Source organism: Poeciliopsis prolifica, unplaced genomic scaffold, assembly GCF_027474105.1.
Source record: "Poeciliopsis prolifica strain line A6 unplaced genomic scaffold, Auburn_PproV2 SCAFFOLD240, whole genome shotgun sequence".
Taxonomy (NCBI): domain Eukaryota; kingdom Metazoa; phylum Chordata; class Actinopteri; order Cyprinodontiformes; family Poeciliidae; genus Poeciliopsis; species Poeciliopsis prolifica.
Window position 1 is genome coordinate 10,494 of NW_026562615.1, and position 17,205 is coordinate 27,698.

At 38.6% G+C, this 17,205-nt stretch overlaps 1 protein-coding gene across 1 annotated transcript in view; it reads left to right on the plus strand.

Moving 5' to 3' along the window:
• Nucleotides 1–2,127: 2,127 nt before the first annotated feature.
• Nucleotides 2,128–17,205, plus strand: part of LOC129357339 (neuron navigator 2-like) — a gene marked incomplete at its 3' end in the record, with an annotated part of 99,947 nt that continues 84,869 nt past the window's right edge. The window contains 1 exon segment of the mRNA XM_055026639.1: nucleotides 2,128–2,572. Coding sequence (XP_054882614.1) covers nucleotides 2,378–2,572 — 195 coding nt within the window.

A 17,205-nucleotide genomic window follows, 5' to 3' on the forward strand; every position in this document is an offset into this window, starting at 1 on the left:
AGTGACCATAAAGCAGAATTAAAATAATTATTTCAAATTTAAATAACAATATTAACATTTTAGTTTAAATGTTTTTATAAACAGAGGGAAAAGGCAGCATGTATTTTTTCTCTGTTTTCTCCATGCAGAATTATAGGTGATCAATCTTCAGTCAATTCAGTAATCGATTAGCACGTCTGTCAGCACAAAACTTCAAAAAACCACCAAGCCGGTTTTTGGCAATAAGTTAATGTTTTTTAGTGTCTGGAAAATGAGCAGTTTCAAAAACCTCCGGAAAGTAACACTGCTCGTTACCTAGCAACCCCAGCAGAATTCTGACCCTTACCTAGCAACCCGAGCTGAGTTCCAGCACATTAGGTCAGCTGGTTTTACCACAGCATGCACTGTACAATGGCTGCTCAGCATCCACAAACCACTTGCTGCACTCTGGTTAGTTTTGTAGGAGGCTCCACTTCTGCTTTTCAAAAAAATAAAAATAAAAAATACAATTGAATAGTTCTGCATCTGTCTGCAGCCATTTTCACAGAAAAGTGTAAATGTTGAGTTGGGGGACAGGGCCAGCAGCGGCTTATTTGGTATCATGTAAAACTGACTTTTTTTACATCATGTTATGACGTTATTCCCTCATCAAAACCATACCTGCGGTGCTACTTTGATTCTTTCATGCATGTTTGAGGAATCCTTTAGTGTCCATGGCAACCATCCAACACCTGGGTGAACCGAGCTTTGCTTTCAAGGACGAAGCTCCTCCTCAGAGCTGCAGTTTCCAATCTCCAGAGCTTCCAGAGGAGCCTTCATTGAGCTCCTTCAGACTAGCCAGCAGCAATTAGCAAACATCTGGCGAAACTGCACATCTGCTGAGCTCATTATAGGAGCTGCGTCTCAGTGAAATGCTGGTAAAAATGTCAGTAAAGGGTTAATAGAAGATCAGTGTTGTGGTGACTTCCTGAAGGCGGAGCTTCAGAAAGAGACAGAGCCTCAATTTCAAGGCATAAATTACAAAGTAAAATGTCTTTTAAGTCATATTTGATGCGTACAGCATTTTTAGAACCACTGATGGTGACATAGTTACTTGATTACATTATAAAATGGTATTATTGCTCCGGGAAACACAAATTTCTGCCCTTTTAAATTACTATTATGAGAATAATAGTACTATTCTTAATACAATTACTATTAGAGGCCCTAAACCAGCTCAAAATAGGCAGAACAGATCAGACTAAAATGTCTTTATATATTAAAAATGTAATGAACATGTTCTATATCATCCATAAATATATCCTTACCTGTTCAGGGAATAATAATAATGCATTACATTTAAAAACTAATTTTTAATAATGAAATATCCAAGAACTGAACACGATGTTCTCCTTCGCACTATAGATTAAAAGTAAACAAGTTTATTTTTTCTCAGAATTATAACTTTAATCTCAGAATTATGACTTTTTTTCCCCCTCAGAATTGCATATTGAGCAACTGATTTACCCCATTTTGATGATTTTCATAAAGAAATTTCCAGATCAAACTTGCTACGTTGTAACATTGTTTTCAAACTGGAGTTGAGAGCAAACGGCTTCATAAATGTGACGTTTCGGTGAGGAGTTAAGCCAAACGGGATCAGAGAGCGGCAGGCTGGATGAAGACGCCACCAGTGTGTGTTGAGCCCGTCTCCACATATGTCAGCCTGATCTAAGCCACACCTGCTGCTGAGCGCAGAGAGAGAGAGACAGAGAGAGAGAGAGAGACAGAGAGAGAGAGAGACAGAGAGAGAGAGAGAGAGAGAGAGAGAGAGAGACAGACACAGAGAGAGAGAGTGTGTGGAGTGTGTTTTCAGGCTGCGCTCACAAGCAGAGCAGTCGCTGAAGCGAACAGTTGCTGCATCGCTGCCGCCTCCCTCCATCTGTTTCTGCTGGTTCTTCACAAATCTACGACTTCAGGCAATTATTTCATTCAAGAGGAGGAAGAGGAGCTGATGAAGGGTTCTTTTGGTTAATTGCCGACTCACTCTGAACTGGAGGTGAGTGGAAGGGATTTTTTGCAACGCTGCAAGGCAGCTGGGATTCCTCCCTGGGATTTCTGCTGGTTTTTCTGCAGAAATTTTTGGACATTTGTTTTTGTGTTTTGAGAACTGAAGCTGCCTGTAATGGGAAACAGGTGGAAATGTGAGGGTTAACCCCCCACCCCACTGCGCTGCATATTGGCAAGGCTTCCCCACTTCTCTGCAGCCAAAGATCCAGACGCTGACAAATTGCACCTCAATCAGGTGCAACCTTGGTGTGTGCTGCTCGGTTCTGGGAACACTGGGATCTGAAGCGAGCAAGCAGAAATTGGTGGAAGTGGAGGGCGGTTCGGTCATTTCGTGGACTCGGGGGAGAAGATGCCAGCCATCCTGGTGGCCTCAGCCATGAAGTCAGGACTCCCGAAACCCAAACCGGTTCACAGTGCCCTCCCCATCCCCCAAACCCCCAGCAGACCGTCGGCCTTAGCGCTGCCTTCGGCGCCACTCAAGAGCCGGCAGGTGTCCATCAGACCGCCGAGGAGTTCTCCGGAGTCGGAGGCTGGAAACCCTCAGGTGTGTCAATATCATCCACACCTGCTTACTCACTCAACTCTCTCATTTCTGTCACATTTTGTTTGGTCTTGGTTTATGATTTCTAATTTCACCAAAATAAGAAATGCAAGAAAAGCACTGTCATGATGACAAATTTTGCTGGACAATAAATTGTCCCCGATGTTATTGGATAAATGATAATATTGATTTGAGACCATTTATAAATGGTAATGATGCACGAACACAAACTTCTAACAAACTTCTAACACTGGAAGACATTTGAAGTCCAAAAAAACATAAACAACGAATAAAACAAATTATGAAGTCTTTATAAACAAAATTATAGAAAAGCAGTAAATCAAATGGAAATTAATGAATTTGTTTTAACTGATCATGCGATTAATTGATTGATTGGTTATTGCAACAGGCCTACACAATAACAGATTTTACTGGAAGATAAATTATTCCAGAAGTTATTGATTTAAACAATAAAATTGATGTTTTGAGACCATTTTCAGCAACGATAAAGTAGAACTAATACGACTAACTAACCTCTCACAAAATAAGTGTTTCATATCGGTCAATATTGATAATTATTGATTTTTTTTAAATATCTTTTATCCACAATTTTCACTCCACATCGTTATTTTTAATCCCTTTTGAGGCATAGTGGCGAAACCTTGAACTGCAGCTTAGCAACAACCTGCTAAAGTTGTTGCTAAGTAACCAGAGAGTGAGTGAGTTGCTAGGTAACCAGAGAGTGAGTGAGTTGCTAGGTAACCAGAGAGTGAGTGAGTTGCTAGGTAACCAGAGAGTGAGTGAGTTGCTAGGTAACCAGAGAGTGAGTGAGTTCACCAGCCTTGCTAAGCTAGGTTGAGCGCCTAATGTCTTTCCACTGCCTACATCTCCCAGAAGGCTGTGCGGTTCTGGATTGTAGAAATAGTTGGAAACTGTATCAAATGTATTACTAATTGATACTGATATTGATAACGAGGTTATAACGATATATTCTGTTATTGATTTATTGCCCTATGATAAAGGCCAAGTACACCCTCTCATACAGCAATAAAATTTCATTTTCCAAAGAACATTTTACACACTGACACTAGAAGATAATTTAAATATTAAAAAAATAAATGAACAAAACAACCCAAAAATTATATGAAATGGTCACTGAAGTCTTTCTGCACAAAATTACACTTCAAAACATCAATCATATTAATCATTCGGCTCAAATAGGGAAAACAGGCAAAACTGCCAGTTAGGACTTTTGTAAAATAAAGAAAAAGGTGCAAGCTAACCCCCAACTCAGCTCACACAATCGCATGTGAAAATGGCTGCAAACAAATTATACAAGAATCATACAATGGCAAATCTTTCAAAAGCAGATCTGGAACCTCTTGCACAATCAGTAAGAATGCAGCAAGTGGTTTTTGAATGAAAACAACAAAAAACTTATGTTTTCCAGCAGCCATTGCACAACTCGTACATCAGTAAAACCAGATGACCAAAAATATTGGTTGGGTTGTTAAGTAATGGCGCTGTAGGATGCAACAGTCAGTTTTTTTGAAATGACTAATTTTTAATACACCAAAAACATTAACTTATTTCCAAAAAATATCTTTTTTAAGTGCTTATGCTCTTTTAAAAGGAGTAGGAACTCAAATAGAAGCACAAAAATGTGCAAAATGTGACTTTTGAATGACCAGTTCCCCTGTAAAACAGTAACAGTTGTTTCAGTGTATAACGACTGATTTCTCTAAATATTTCCAGAAAACTGGGGCCTTGTTGAATTGTTTGAATTCGGTTGATTTCCTGCAGCAGCGTCCCAGAACCTGGTCATTCTGGGACGGAGAACGGAGCCATAGCGGGACGCCAGGGTGGCTGTTCTGCTGCGTTTCTGAAATATTGGCTGTGTGTAGCAGGGCTGCAGTCGCTCCAGCACCATGTAAGGCAGCGGGGAGAAGGAGCTGTCTCCCCGTCTGTGTTTGTGCCAACCTGTCCAGTAAGTGTGACTCTGAGCGTCGCTGGGAGACGAATCTGGGCGCCGATTTAGGAGAAGATACAGGAGGCCAGTGTTTCTGGACATGGGATGAGGCTGCTGTTTGTTTTTCTGGATAATCACATTTTCTCGCTGACCTACTTTACATGACTTTCTCCCCTCTGTCCTCTGTCTCTCCTCCTCCTCCTCCTCTTCTTCCTCATCCCTGTGGTGCTGATGAAGCAGCCCTCGTCACCCTCGGCCATGTTAACCCTCGACCTTTCTGAACAGAGGCAGCGACCTGAATGTTGCAGTCATATGCTGGACTCTATCCAGTCTGGCTGTTTCACAGTCCTGCATTGTTAATTTAGGGGTTTTTTGTTATATTTGGGGTTCATTAAACTTGAAAACCAGTAGTATAAAAAATAAAACACCCTTTAAAAGTGATCTGTTGTGCTTCCTTGCACAGGTGAGGATAGGTCTGTAGGTGACATGAAATCTGTTCATGACATTTTGTTCACAAAATCATTCTTCGATAGTGAGGTTTAAGTCTTCTCACTTCTGTCTATTTTGAGCTGCTTTAGAGCGTCTTGTCACTTTAAATCCAAATAAGCTGCTCTTGGCCAATTCCCCCAACTCAACCTTTACACTCACAAGTGAAAATCACTGCAAATAGATGCACAATGATACAACTGTTCGTCTTTGAAAAGCAGAAGTGGAGCCTCCTGCACAACCAAATTGGATGCTAAGTTGACACCGAAACATTTGTCTTTCCCAGCAGCCATTGTACAGAACATACAGCAGTGAAACCAGCTGACCAAATGTGCTGGAGGTCCGCATAGGTTGCTAGGTGATGGGCGCAACTCGGCTGGGGTTGCTAGGTAACAGCTCAGTCTTCACTGTAGTTGCTAGGTGAGCTGTTTTGTGATGTTACATTCCGGTAACTGAAAGGGCAAAATTATCAGGCTAGTGACAAAAACTGTGCAACAACAAAAATACTATCTAAAAATTTGTAGAAACTGTTCAAACACCAGCATGTATGTGAACATTTGTTACGTTTGTTATGGTTCTAGAGTCAAACGGCTGCTTCACCAGCACATCATTTCACTTGTTACATAAAAAAAATGTTATAAGTCAAAGGAACTAGTACTTTTTCATCTATATTAAGAAACATTTACTTAAGACACCATATATAGCTGAGAAGTTACTTTTAGAGCATTAAGATATTTGCACAAGAAACTAGACTAAAATTACTTGGTAAGATTTTGTGTTTTTGCAGTGAAACTCTAATATTTTGTTCAGTGTTAAAGTTCTTTGTTCAGTAGTGGTGAAACAGTTGGGTGTTGCATTTCTAAAAAATGAAGGTTAAATATCAAAAACCTTAAAACTGTTCATAAATTACCTGCTAAAATAGAACAACATAGGAAGCAGTTTTACTCAAATGTCAATACTCTGGTGTAATTGTAAGAATGATTTTAGATTGTCAGTTTCATTCAGCTGTTCAAACAAAGAAAATCAGTTTGTGTGAAAATCAGCCCCCTGCGGTGTCTTTCCTCCGTCTCGTTGTCATTTCCTCTCAGCATCGAGTGCTTACCGCAGCGTGAGCAGCATTTCCAACGATGAAAACATTTGAAGTTGGTACACCAGGAGCAAGAACATATTGCTACTTCCTCTACTTTGAGTTTCCAGCTGCGGATTGCCTCCTCGGAGAAAAGTGAGCAGAATTGTAATGGGCCCAGGTTAAAAGCCACTGCTGTATGGTTTCCTGTTGAGTCTTTTTATATTGCACAATGTTTAATCTGAAAATTTGACCGCTGAGGAGTTGGAGAGGAGCCGCAAATAGCTTTAGATCCAGTACAACTGGATGTGGGCTGAGATCTGAGCTGATTTTTAACCAGGGGACAATTTTTTCTGGTGAACAGAATAAAAGTCTGATTTGAAACAAAATTAACAAAGCAAAGCATGAAGAAAAGGAGGAAAGTAATCTTTAATGGGACGTCTTACACAAAACTGACATTTTTTAGCATAAATTTGCACTTACAATTTGGGTTTCAGCTGCTTCTAAAAACACCCAAAGCTCTTAAAAATACCCCAAACAGCCAGTTTTTAGCAATAAGTAAATGTTTTTAGTATTTCTGGAAAAGGAGCCGTTTAAAAAAGATTCAGAATGTCATAAATCAGCAGGCATTGACCTTTCACCTAGTAACCGCGGTGAACCACAGCTGTTGCTGAGCAACCCCAGCCGAGTTCCACTTGTTTCCTAGCAACCCAATTTGAGTTCCAGCACACTTGGTCAGCTGCCTTTACGCCTGTATGCATTGTTCAGTGGCTGCTGGGAAAGACAGGCGTCATGTTGTTGACTTAGCATCCAGAAATCACATGCAGGATTCTTGTTGGTTGTACACTGCAAAAACACTAAATCCTACAAAGTATTTTTGATCTTGCTTTTTATGAAATATCTTAGTACACCTGCAATAAGACAAAACAAGCTCAAAAGTAAATTTTCAGTTAAACGTAGGACCATATTTTAGGTCAATAATTCCTTATTATTTTCGATAAAGTAATGGTTCCATTAGCAGAGTATCTCACTTTTAACAAGACATTTTTTCCATGTTTGAAGTGAAATAAACTCCCAGTGGAAATAGTACGTTTTAATAATACTAAGGAATTAACCTAAATCAAGCTCCTGTATTGTTCAGAAAAGTTAGATGTAATCAGCCAAATTTGTCTAGCAGCAAGGCATGTCCAAGTGCTTTACATTATGAAATCACCAACATAAGAACTCATAAAAATAACACAGTTGACAGTTGTGAAACCAGTAACTATTTATTTCATATTTGCACAAAAACTAGACCAAAATTAGTTGGCAATTTTGCAGTGTGCAGAAGGTGCCACTTGTGCTTCTCAAATATGTACGGTTGTATAATTAAGAATTTGTTTGCAGACATTTTCACATGCGAGTGTAAACGCCACCAGTAGCTTATTGGGATTTAAAGCGACAAGACGCCCTAAAACAGACCAAGATCTCATGCAGAATGAGAATAATTTTATTGAAAAGAATGTTGTGTTTAGGCCATAGATATATCCTCACCTGTTCAAGAAAGCACAATAGGTCACCTTTGAAATCTTGATGCATTAAGCAGCTGAATGCCTGGATGTGTTTGTGGAAACATAAACTGAGTTGGACGTGACACCTTTAAGCGCTGACAGGGTAAGTCCGGGATTAGTTAAGCACTGGTTGCAGAGCAGCAGCAGCAGCTCACGCATCCAGCTGGATGGCCCAGTTGGCTCGCTGCCCCAACTCGTTCAGTACGCCTTTAACAAAGAGTTAATCCATAATGCAGCAGGAGCAAAGAGAGGGAGTCACCCACAGAGTATTTACAGGCCGGGATGAAGCAGGTCTGCAGGTGTTTGTGGCTCAGAGTGTGAAATCTGCCACTCCAGTCAGGGAATGTGTCAAACCACCTGCTCTGTGCGTGTGGGCGTGTGTGTTTGTGCGTGTTTGTGCGTGTGTGTGTGTGTTTATTTATATCCTGACAAGCTGTACTGACTTTCAACCTTTTATAATGCTGTTATAGCTGAGAGGATCTCTGCACAAACTTACTGCTGCCCTCTAGTGTTCAATTTCTCTTTCGCAACCATTCCCATTCATAAAATCAAGCCTTACACTGCAAAAGCACAACATCTTATCAAGTAATTTTAGTCTAGTTTCATCGCACATATCTTGGTACACTTGAAATAAAACAAACTAACATGAAAGTAGCTTTTTTTATCAAGCTATAGGAGCTTCTTTAAAGTGAGTAATTCCTTAAAATTGAAAAAAAAGTATTAGTTTCTCTGCCTGCTTATTTAATTTTTAATAATATATTAAAAATACTAGCACTGTTATTATTAGTTAACACCATTACTAGTACTGTTCATTAGTTTTAAGGAATTATTGCTGAAAAGTTACTTATAAATTTGTTTTGTGTTATTTCAAGTTATTTGCACTAGAAGCTAGACCAAAAATACTTGCCAATATTTTTGTGTTTTTGTGTCATTTTACTGCAAAAACCACAAAATGTTACCAGTTACTATTGGTCTAGTTTGTATCGCCAATGTCTCAATTCACTTGAAATACGAAAAATCAACTTATAAGTAACGTTTCAGCAAGAAATATGAGATTATTTTAAGGCCTTAAGATAAGGACTCTAGACTGAAATGCTGTGTTTTTGAAGTGTATCGTTCATGTGTGTGCACTCATGCAAGGCCAGTATCTTTGCCTCCTCATTAATTATTAATGCCTCTGTTTTCTCCTGTTTCCACATTTTATCCTGAAGTCTGTCGTCAGGCCATTCATTTCTGCTGCAGCTCTGAAACGTTTCTAAAGTGTACATTTTGATTTTTCTTTTTTCTACGTAACCTTCTATAATTAATGTAAAATACAGACTAGAAAACAGAAACATTCAGATTAACGTCCTAAGAGAGATAGATTATAATTGAGTGATTAGGATCTACTATCTTAATAAACATCTTTGAAGACGAAAGGCAAACTGCTGCTGCCTTTGTGCGAATTTATTAGTCTGTGAGCTGAATCTGAACCACATGAAGACATCATGAAGGTGATATTTACCCAGATTATCTGTTAAATAAACCAGGAACTGTTTAAATAAATCCCCATCCATTAATAAAAAGCTTTAGTCTGATAAGTCAGCCCCATTAATTCATCCCTTTTTGAAGATGCAGATGCTGGAGATTATGATTTCACAATTTAAATAAATTTAATTAAGATTTCTGGGATTGAATCGACTGTAAACACATTCACACATAAATATATGTGAACGTTTTTGATTATTATAGATAAAAAGTTAATGAAACGACCCTGAAAGTCAAACTGATTGGTTTGTTCTGTCAAAATTAGATCCAGAAGTTTTCATCATGAAACAGTTTAACAAGATTTATTTCATTTAACTTTCTTTAAAATATTATTCAAAAAATATTCATATTAGTATTTAAAGAATATCAGTATATATTGTGATGTTGACTAATAAGTTAAATGGACTGAGATGTTTGTAATAGACAAAAATACTCGCTAAGATTTGATGTTTTGCAGTGTTGTTTCTATTAAATATGCGATAAAGCAGCAATGTCATTTCCAAAAATATGTTTAGACCAATAACGGGGGAAATGCAGACCAACAAATAAATACAAAAAGGTCAAAGCTCTGAAATTGCACAGATACTAGAAATACACATTAATGTAAAAACTTTTTTTATTTAATCTCGGGGGAAGCTGGATTTAATTCAAATTAGTACTAATGTTAATTTCTATATTATTGATAGAAGAATCTTAAAATATCACATTGTAGTATCTTCAACTGATTCATTCGACGACATCCTTGAGCCAGAATTGATGGAAAAAAGGATTTCTGCCAAAAAACTTAGAAATTTGGAATTTAATCTCACAAATTTTATAGAAAACTTTTTTGAGAAGTCAAAAACTTGGTAGAAAAAACTCAGAAACTTTGAGACTAATCTCAGAAATTTTGTTGGAGATTTTTCAATTTTGAACATTTTCAGAGTTTAAAGAGTTGAAAATGAAATTTTAGTTATAAATTTATTAATTTAAACATTTTTTACTTTCTTCTCTCAAATGTTTGACCGTTGGTACTCAGAAATGTAATCACTTTTTTCAGAAAATTTCACACAATCTCAAAATTTCTGAGTTTATTTTTTCTCAAGTTTTTGACTTTTGTATTTTTTCTTGAACATTTCAGAGATTAAACTAAAATTTTCTGAGCTTCTTGGCAGAAATTTACTTTTTTTTTTTTCCATCACCAGTGGCTCTGATACGCCGATGTAGAGTCAACCTTGTTGACCCCAATAAGAGGCTGTTCTTTATTACTGGTGCTTCTCCCCTCCTCCCAGTTTCCAGTGAAATGCAGTCATGATTTTTTTATGGTTCCCAGCTCCAGCCTCCTGCAGACCGGAGCAGGTGAGGGAGAAAGGAAAATTAGCAGCATTGCATTGCTAATAGCCGCCGGTCTGGAGCTGCACAGATTGCTGGGGGTTCTGGGTATATTGCTTTCTTTATTACCATGACAAAGGACCACACAGACATATGTCACTTCAAGAGGCGCTGCTAGTTAAAACCAGATTTAATGGATGTTTTATTGTCCGGGATGTTATTTGAACAGAAATAACCAGGTTTTAACAGACTGCAGAGATCAAGTGCAGAAAAAAAGAACATGTTCTGTTGGGAATCGTCTTCTTATTCATGGATTTAAACTCTAAACCTTTTCATTTAGAGTCACTTTAGAGTTTCAATCAAGTAGATTCGTCATCAAGGGCAAATTGAGGTCGTTTGCTTTCGTTTCTGACAGCTGACTCTTTAGAGATAAGAGATTTTCACCCAGCACCTGTGTGTCCTCTTTAAGAAAACCGTCCTGCGGATTGATCCGACTGAGCGGCAGAAACCTGGCAGCCGGGACGCTGACGTTTGGCCCGAAGCATGTTGGCGTGTGAAGTGAGGTCGTTATGAAGTTATTATCAATTGGTTCCCACTTTTTGGGTTTAAATTACAGTTTTTCCCCTTTTTAAAAAGGCAGCTTGATTCAGACATTTTCATCTTAACTCAATGACCGAGAATCAATTCTTTGGTTTTTGACTTTTAATTGTGGAGGTTGTTGAGGCCAAATAAGGTGAAAAACCTTAGAAAATAAACCTCTGAGCACAAAAAAATAAATTGGAGAAAATGCAATGCAGTTACCCAAAATTACTTTTTTTTGCATAATCTTTTCCCCAATGGTTTTCTAAAGATAATGAGTTCATATCATGACGCTTTTCTCAACATAAGAAATTACATTTTGATGTTTTTCTCTAGATAACGAGTTGATTCCCCGTTTTCCTCACATGCCTTTTGCAGATGCTTCTCTAGAGATAAGCTAATCTCTGGAAAACAAACTTAGTTTTTTTTCTTTTTGGAGATAATCATCTTTGTTTTATCAAGAAAAGAAAGTTTTGCCACAATGGGATGCATTTGACGGATGGGATCAGATTTAACACACCAATCATTTGCTTTTTATAAATTAACTCGTTATCTGAAGAAATCCATTGGTGAAACAGTTTATCTGAAAAACTTCTGCTCTCGGCTTCTGTAAATGCTCTTTAAGTAACTATAGATCACCATGTTGGTTTGGACAGATTTTCCATTGATAAATAAATAATCTTTGGAAGTCTTGGCATTAAATTTGCTCTGTGTGGAAAACCTGTATGGTGTTTTGGCTCCAGGAGTAATGACCTCACCTCTTTTCCTAATGCGTCTCGATCAGATTCCACTTCCTGTGCGGTCGCCCTTGCTGTCTTCCTGTCTGAGGTCATGGCTGAGGACATAACCATATTAATTAAGAGCCTACATCTGCTTCTCCTGAGTCAACATCCTTCCAATCGATCCCCCACCAAGGTGCCTCCGCACTCTGGCTTCTCGCTTTCCTCGTGTCAGTTGTCACATGGAGCTCGTTGGGAAGCATAAATGGTGGTTTATGAGCGGGCCCCCTGGAGAATCAGCGCTGCTGAAGCGTTTCGACTAACACGATCAGCATCATATCCGTCTGGAAGCTGGAGCCTGAATGGGAAGGAAGGCTTGGGGGGTAAAGGTCAACGGGACTGGAGTCGCCGTCCCCAGAGCATCGAAATCATCAGATCATCTCTACATTTTAATGATGAAGACCTGATCGTCTTTCAGCTGGTGAGAGCATGATTGTTCATTTTCAGCAGACGTGACAACAGCTGTGAAATATCACTGGGCTTTCTGTCAGCGCCGTTCGCCTTTCAAAGGATGACTGAGCGGATTTTCACATCTCCATCCTCAGCTCTGCTCCTGCAGACTTTCTCAAGCTGTCTTCTGCCTCCCATTTCAGCCTGCATGCAACGGCAATAAGTGTGAAAGCTGCTTTGGTAAATACTAGATTCCAAAGCAAAGCTGTAAATCTGACAGTCAAGAAGCTTCTTGCTAAACCACACCAAGTAATTATTGACAATAAATCAAAAATCACATCTGAATTTAGGGGTTAATCTAATTTGAAGGAGTGCATGCTGCTTATTTATTCATGAAGAGCTTTCAAACACCCTCAGCTAATGTCATCCACTGTAAAATGCTCCCCAGTATTTTACATCATTGCTGTACTGAGTTTTCTCTTTATTTCACTGGTTTTGAGCTAACTGCTAATGCTAGCCACAATTTTTTTGATCATCAATAGATGCCCTCTATGTTATTGTTTACAACCCGAAATTTTGTGCAAAAATAAAAAAAAAAATATATTTTTAACTGAACAGAAACGAACAGAATTCCACACCACACCAAATGTTGAAGTTGTCATAGTCAAGCTAGCTTAACTGAACTACTTCCATCTTGCTCGCTATTTTTTTTTAATTAAAGCCTTTTCTGACTTTATCTAGTTGTTGCTACACTACAACAACTAGTAACCAACTTTTAATATGTATATATCACATGTACATTTAAGATTCAGTGCTTTATGTTGTCAACTTGCCAGTTAAAACCAATGCCAGTCATTGTTAGCCAGCAACGTTTTGCCCTCCAGCAGGCAGACGTGAAGCTGCAACATAGTCTATAAAGTCCAAGTGCTACTTGTGGAGTTGTGTCTATAAAAGGAAAACTGACCATTTATTTCATTTCAGACGGTTCACAAATTTCAGAGAAATGTAAACTCTGATCGGTCCAACAGCTTCTGTCTCAACCACTAAGTCTTTGAACCAAAAGTGAGTCCATACGAATGAGGTCCGTCTGCTCCGTCATCAGCGTAGTTTTCACCCCCAGCTTTGAGAGCTTAAAAACAGGGTTCCCCCAAAACAAAAGCCCCTCCTCGGTGGGGTTACCCCCGCTATTGTCCCTGATACACTGTGTTTTATTTGGAGCTGTGAAAGGAACCAATGCTCTGTCCATTCGCTGCGGCGGCGCTTAATGAGCTTGTTGAAGCCTCCACTAAAACTGTTGAACACAAGCTTTAAATGCTGACAGTTTCCCAGGTTGGAGCCACAGGGACAGTGAAGCAAAGCTGTTCAGAGCAACGGGAATCTGCAAAGGCTGAGAGGACGGCGGAGGTCAGTGCTTTGATAATACATCTGCAACCCTTCTGTGGTCGTCTCGGGTCCAGTAGGTTGACTTCATCTCAGACACACTCAGGTTCACTGTATTAATTCCAACATAAATCAAATAAAAATACAATAAATAACGAACAAATAAAATCAATAAATTAGGTTCTCAAGTAAGAGTAGCACTACTTCAACATATTTTTACTCATGTAAAAGTAAAAAGTAGCAGGAAATTATTCGGAGTAACAGTAAAGAAGCATTTGGTAAAAAGTACTGAGTCACTGATCAAATGTAATATTTAAAATTACAACATCAGATAGACCAAAATGTAAAGTTAAGTGGAAATTTTGGTATTTTAAGGATGAGAATAATTCATATAAGTAGCAAAAAACTAATCAGGCAAAAGAAAAAAGGTCCATAATCAGTTTCTTTCAATAAAAAACTTATAAAACTTTAACAGAAGCTGCTGTCTGGTAAATCTTTGGTTAAAACAAGTTTGCTTTTCATTCAGTTGTAGAGAATCCAGAAACCTCACTCAAGTAAGAACAGCGATGCATCCTGGTAAAATCAGTAAAAATACTCCTAAAAGTAATTTTTTTCCTAAAAATGTTACCCATGTAAATGAAATTAAATAACTGTAACTAGATATTTCCAGACTCTGACCTACAGTCATCGATATGTTATAGATTGTAATCCGCACATTCAGGTGCAATAGTGCGTTTAATCATCCACACAAAACTGTTCTTTCTTATCGGATTTCGATAAAATATGAATTAATTTAAAGCTGGTAAACCGGCGATAGAACCAGGAAGAATTGGTGCTTCGCTCTGCAGCAGTTCGGTGGGAGAATCAACTCACTGTTGTTGGGTTCTTCGTGTGGCCATTATTAGACTTTTTTATTACTTTGTACTCTGATGAAAATGTTTGTAGGGACACTCGTTTATGGAAAGAAATCATAACTCATAATCATCATCGTAATCAAATTATGGCTGCTGATTTATTAACCTAATTACACAAAGTGTTTGTGAGCAAACAGCAATTTCTACAACCCAGAAGAAAAAACGTGGTTGGTGCAAATGAAAAAGATGGGAGTCCATTCTTGACGTATATGTTTGTGTTAGATTTCACTATTTTGCTGCTATTAGACTGATATAAATCGTTTCACGGCTATTGAACTGCGTATTACTTTTGGCACTGCAGAGAATTAGGTGGAAATATCACTTTTCACAAATCAGAAATATTGTTATCTTAAGGAGTTGAAAGCATTTTGTTCAGCCTGCTGGAAGTGATCAGGCCTCCCGCTGCTGTGGGAACTTTTTGTAGATCTTGGGTCTTTCCCAAAATTCAAATTCGGCTTGTAATTTGTGGTCAGGAATGGAGCGTGTGTGCGTGTGTGTGTGTGTGCGCACAAGCTTGAACGGAGAGCATCTTGCACTGTGGATTCTCTTCCACATTCACAAATATATAAATACTTGGGCTATGAACCCACGGAGCACATGCACATAAATACACGGCATCGGGCAGCGAGTTGTGAGTGACGGCTGATCAGAGAGCGGTTTGGTCCATCTGTGTTTGCGGAACATAAAACTTGGCTTTTCTTCACAGCAAGAAGCCGTTTAAAGAAATAATAATAACTGGAAAGGAGATTGTTGGTCTGGAGTTTTAAGTAGTTTGGCTTTTAAGCTTTTTCATTTCTCACATTGCAAAAACACAAACCAAGTACTTTTAGTCTAGTTTGTAGTGCAAATATCTTGGTACACAAAAAAAAAAGACTAAAAGAAAACTTACAAGTAACATTTTAGTAAGATATAGGAGCTTGAAATTCATGTTTTGCATGTTTTTGTGCTTCCATTTTGGTTCTGTACTTCTAAAAGCAGCTCAAGGGCTTAAAAAACACACCCAGCTGTTGTTTGACTTCAAATTAATAATTTTAGATGTCTGGAAATGAGTCATTTCAAGAACTTCTGGAATGTAACGTCACAAATAAGCAGGCGCAGCTCCGTTAGCTAGCAACCCCAGCAAAGCCCAGCTGGTCAGCCAGCAACCCAAGTGGAGCTCCAGCATGTTTTGTCAGCCGGTTTTTACTTCTGTAACTTTTCAGCAAGATGTAGGAACTTGTTTGAAGTCAATAATTCCTGAATATTGGTAGAAAATACTAGTTCTACTAGCAGTAAAAATGATAAATAATGCCAGTAAAGAAAGTAAACTGACAGCAAAACGTTTTAAGTTTTTGGTTAAAGTTAAGTCAGAATCTAATTCTGGCTGCAAAAATATTATTAATGTTGTCAAAAAACATACAGTGGTTCTATTGGAAATATATCAGTACATTTGAAAGAAAAAAAGATAAAAATAGAGATTAAAAAGTAAATTTTAATCAAGATATTGAAGCTTATTTTAGGTCAATAATTCCTTAAAATTGATTAAAAAGTTGTAGTTCCACTGGCAGATTATTTCAATTTAACATGTCAAAAATATGTTATAAGTGAAATAATGTTCCAGTGGAACTACTTTTTAATGAGTGATTATTGACTTAAAAAAAGCTCCTATATTTTGCTGAAAAGCTACCTGTAAGTTAGTTTTGTCTCATTTCAAGAGTACTAAGATATAGAAACTAGACCAAAAATACTTGGCAAGATTTGGTCTCCATACACTGCGATTAAAAGTTCAGTCATCGTCGTCTTTTTGCTGCTTTTCTTCCATTTTATTGGGGGAGGTGTGCTTTATCGGGGGAGGGGGATGAGATCTGTCCCATTCTTTTCCAGCCTCCTCCCCGTTTGACCAAAGGTCTATTGAAAAGCAATTGCACAATGTGTTGCTGTGGGCGAGGAGGAGGAGGAGAGGGAGGAAGAGGGATCCTGCATTTGGTTTGGCAGCGGCTCAAAGCAGCAGCAGAGGCGGCGGAGCTCCTCTCGCCTTTCACCTCCTCTCTGGTCCAGAGTGGGTGGGGAGACGCTGGAGGGACCCGGTTCTTCTGGTCCAGGCAGCCGGAGACCTGCTGGGTCGCAGCGTAGCAGCAGCTCTGTCCTCAACCTGAGAAACTGTCTGGGATTGCTTGGATTTTTGATTTTGATTTTTCCCACTCCGGTTCTGTTGGGTTAAAGTTAGTCCTGATGTGACCCATCAGGACCCGACGGGTCCGCCGGCCGTCCTGCTGCATGTGAGGCAGGTGTGTGAAGCACCATGAGTTTGATGTTGTGCCGCTGGGAGCAGAACAATTTCACCATGAAACTGGTAGGTGGGTCACTTCCAGGGTCAAGTACCAGCTGGGATTTGGGAAATTATCAGCTTTACGTGTTTACTGTCAAAATGTGACAGAATGTCACATTTGAAGCTCTCAGGTTGCTGAAAGCCACTGCAGACATTCTTGAATTTAGGATGGTTATTTCTACAGAAGTAGATTAGAATTCTGACTTTAATTGACATTTTTTCCTGCAAATTTTTGAATTTTCTTCTCAATCTTGACTTGAGTCACAGAATTTCGGCTTTTTTCTGATAATTCTGACTTTTTTCACAGAATCTTGAATTTGTTTCTCAGACTTTATTTTTTTGCTATACATATACTTTTGTTTCAGGATTTCTACTTT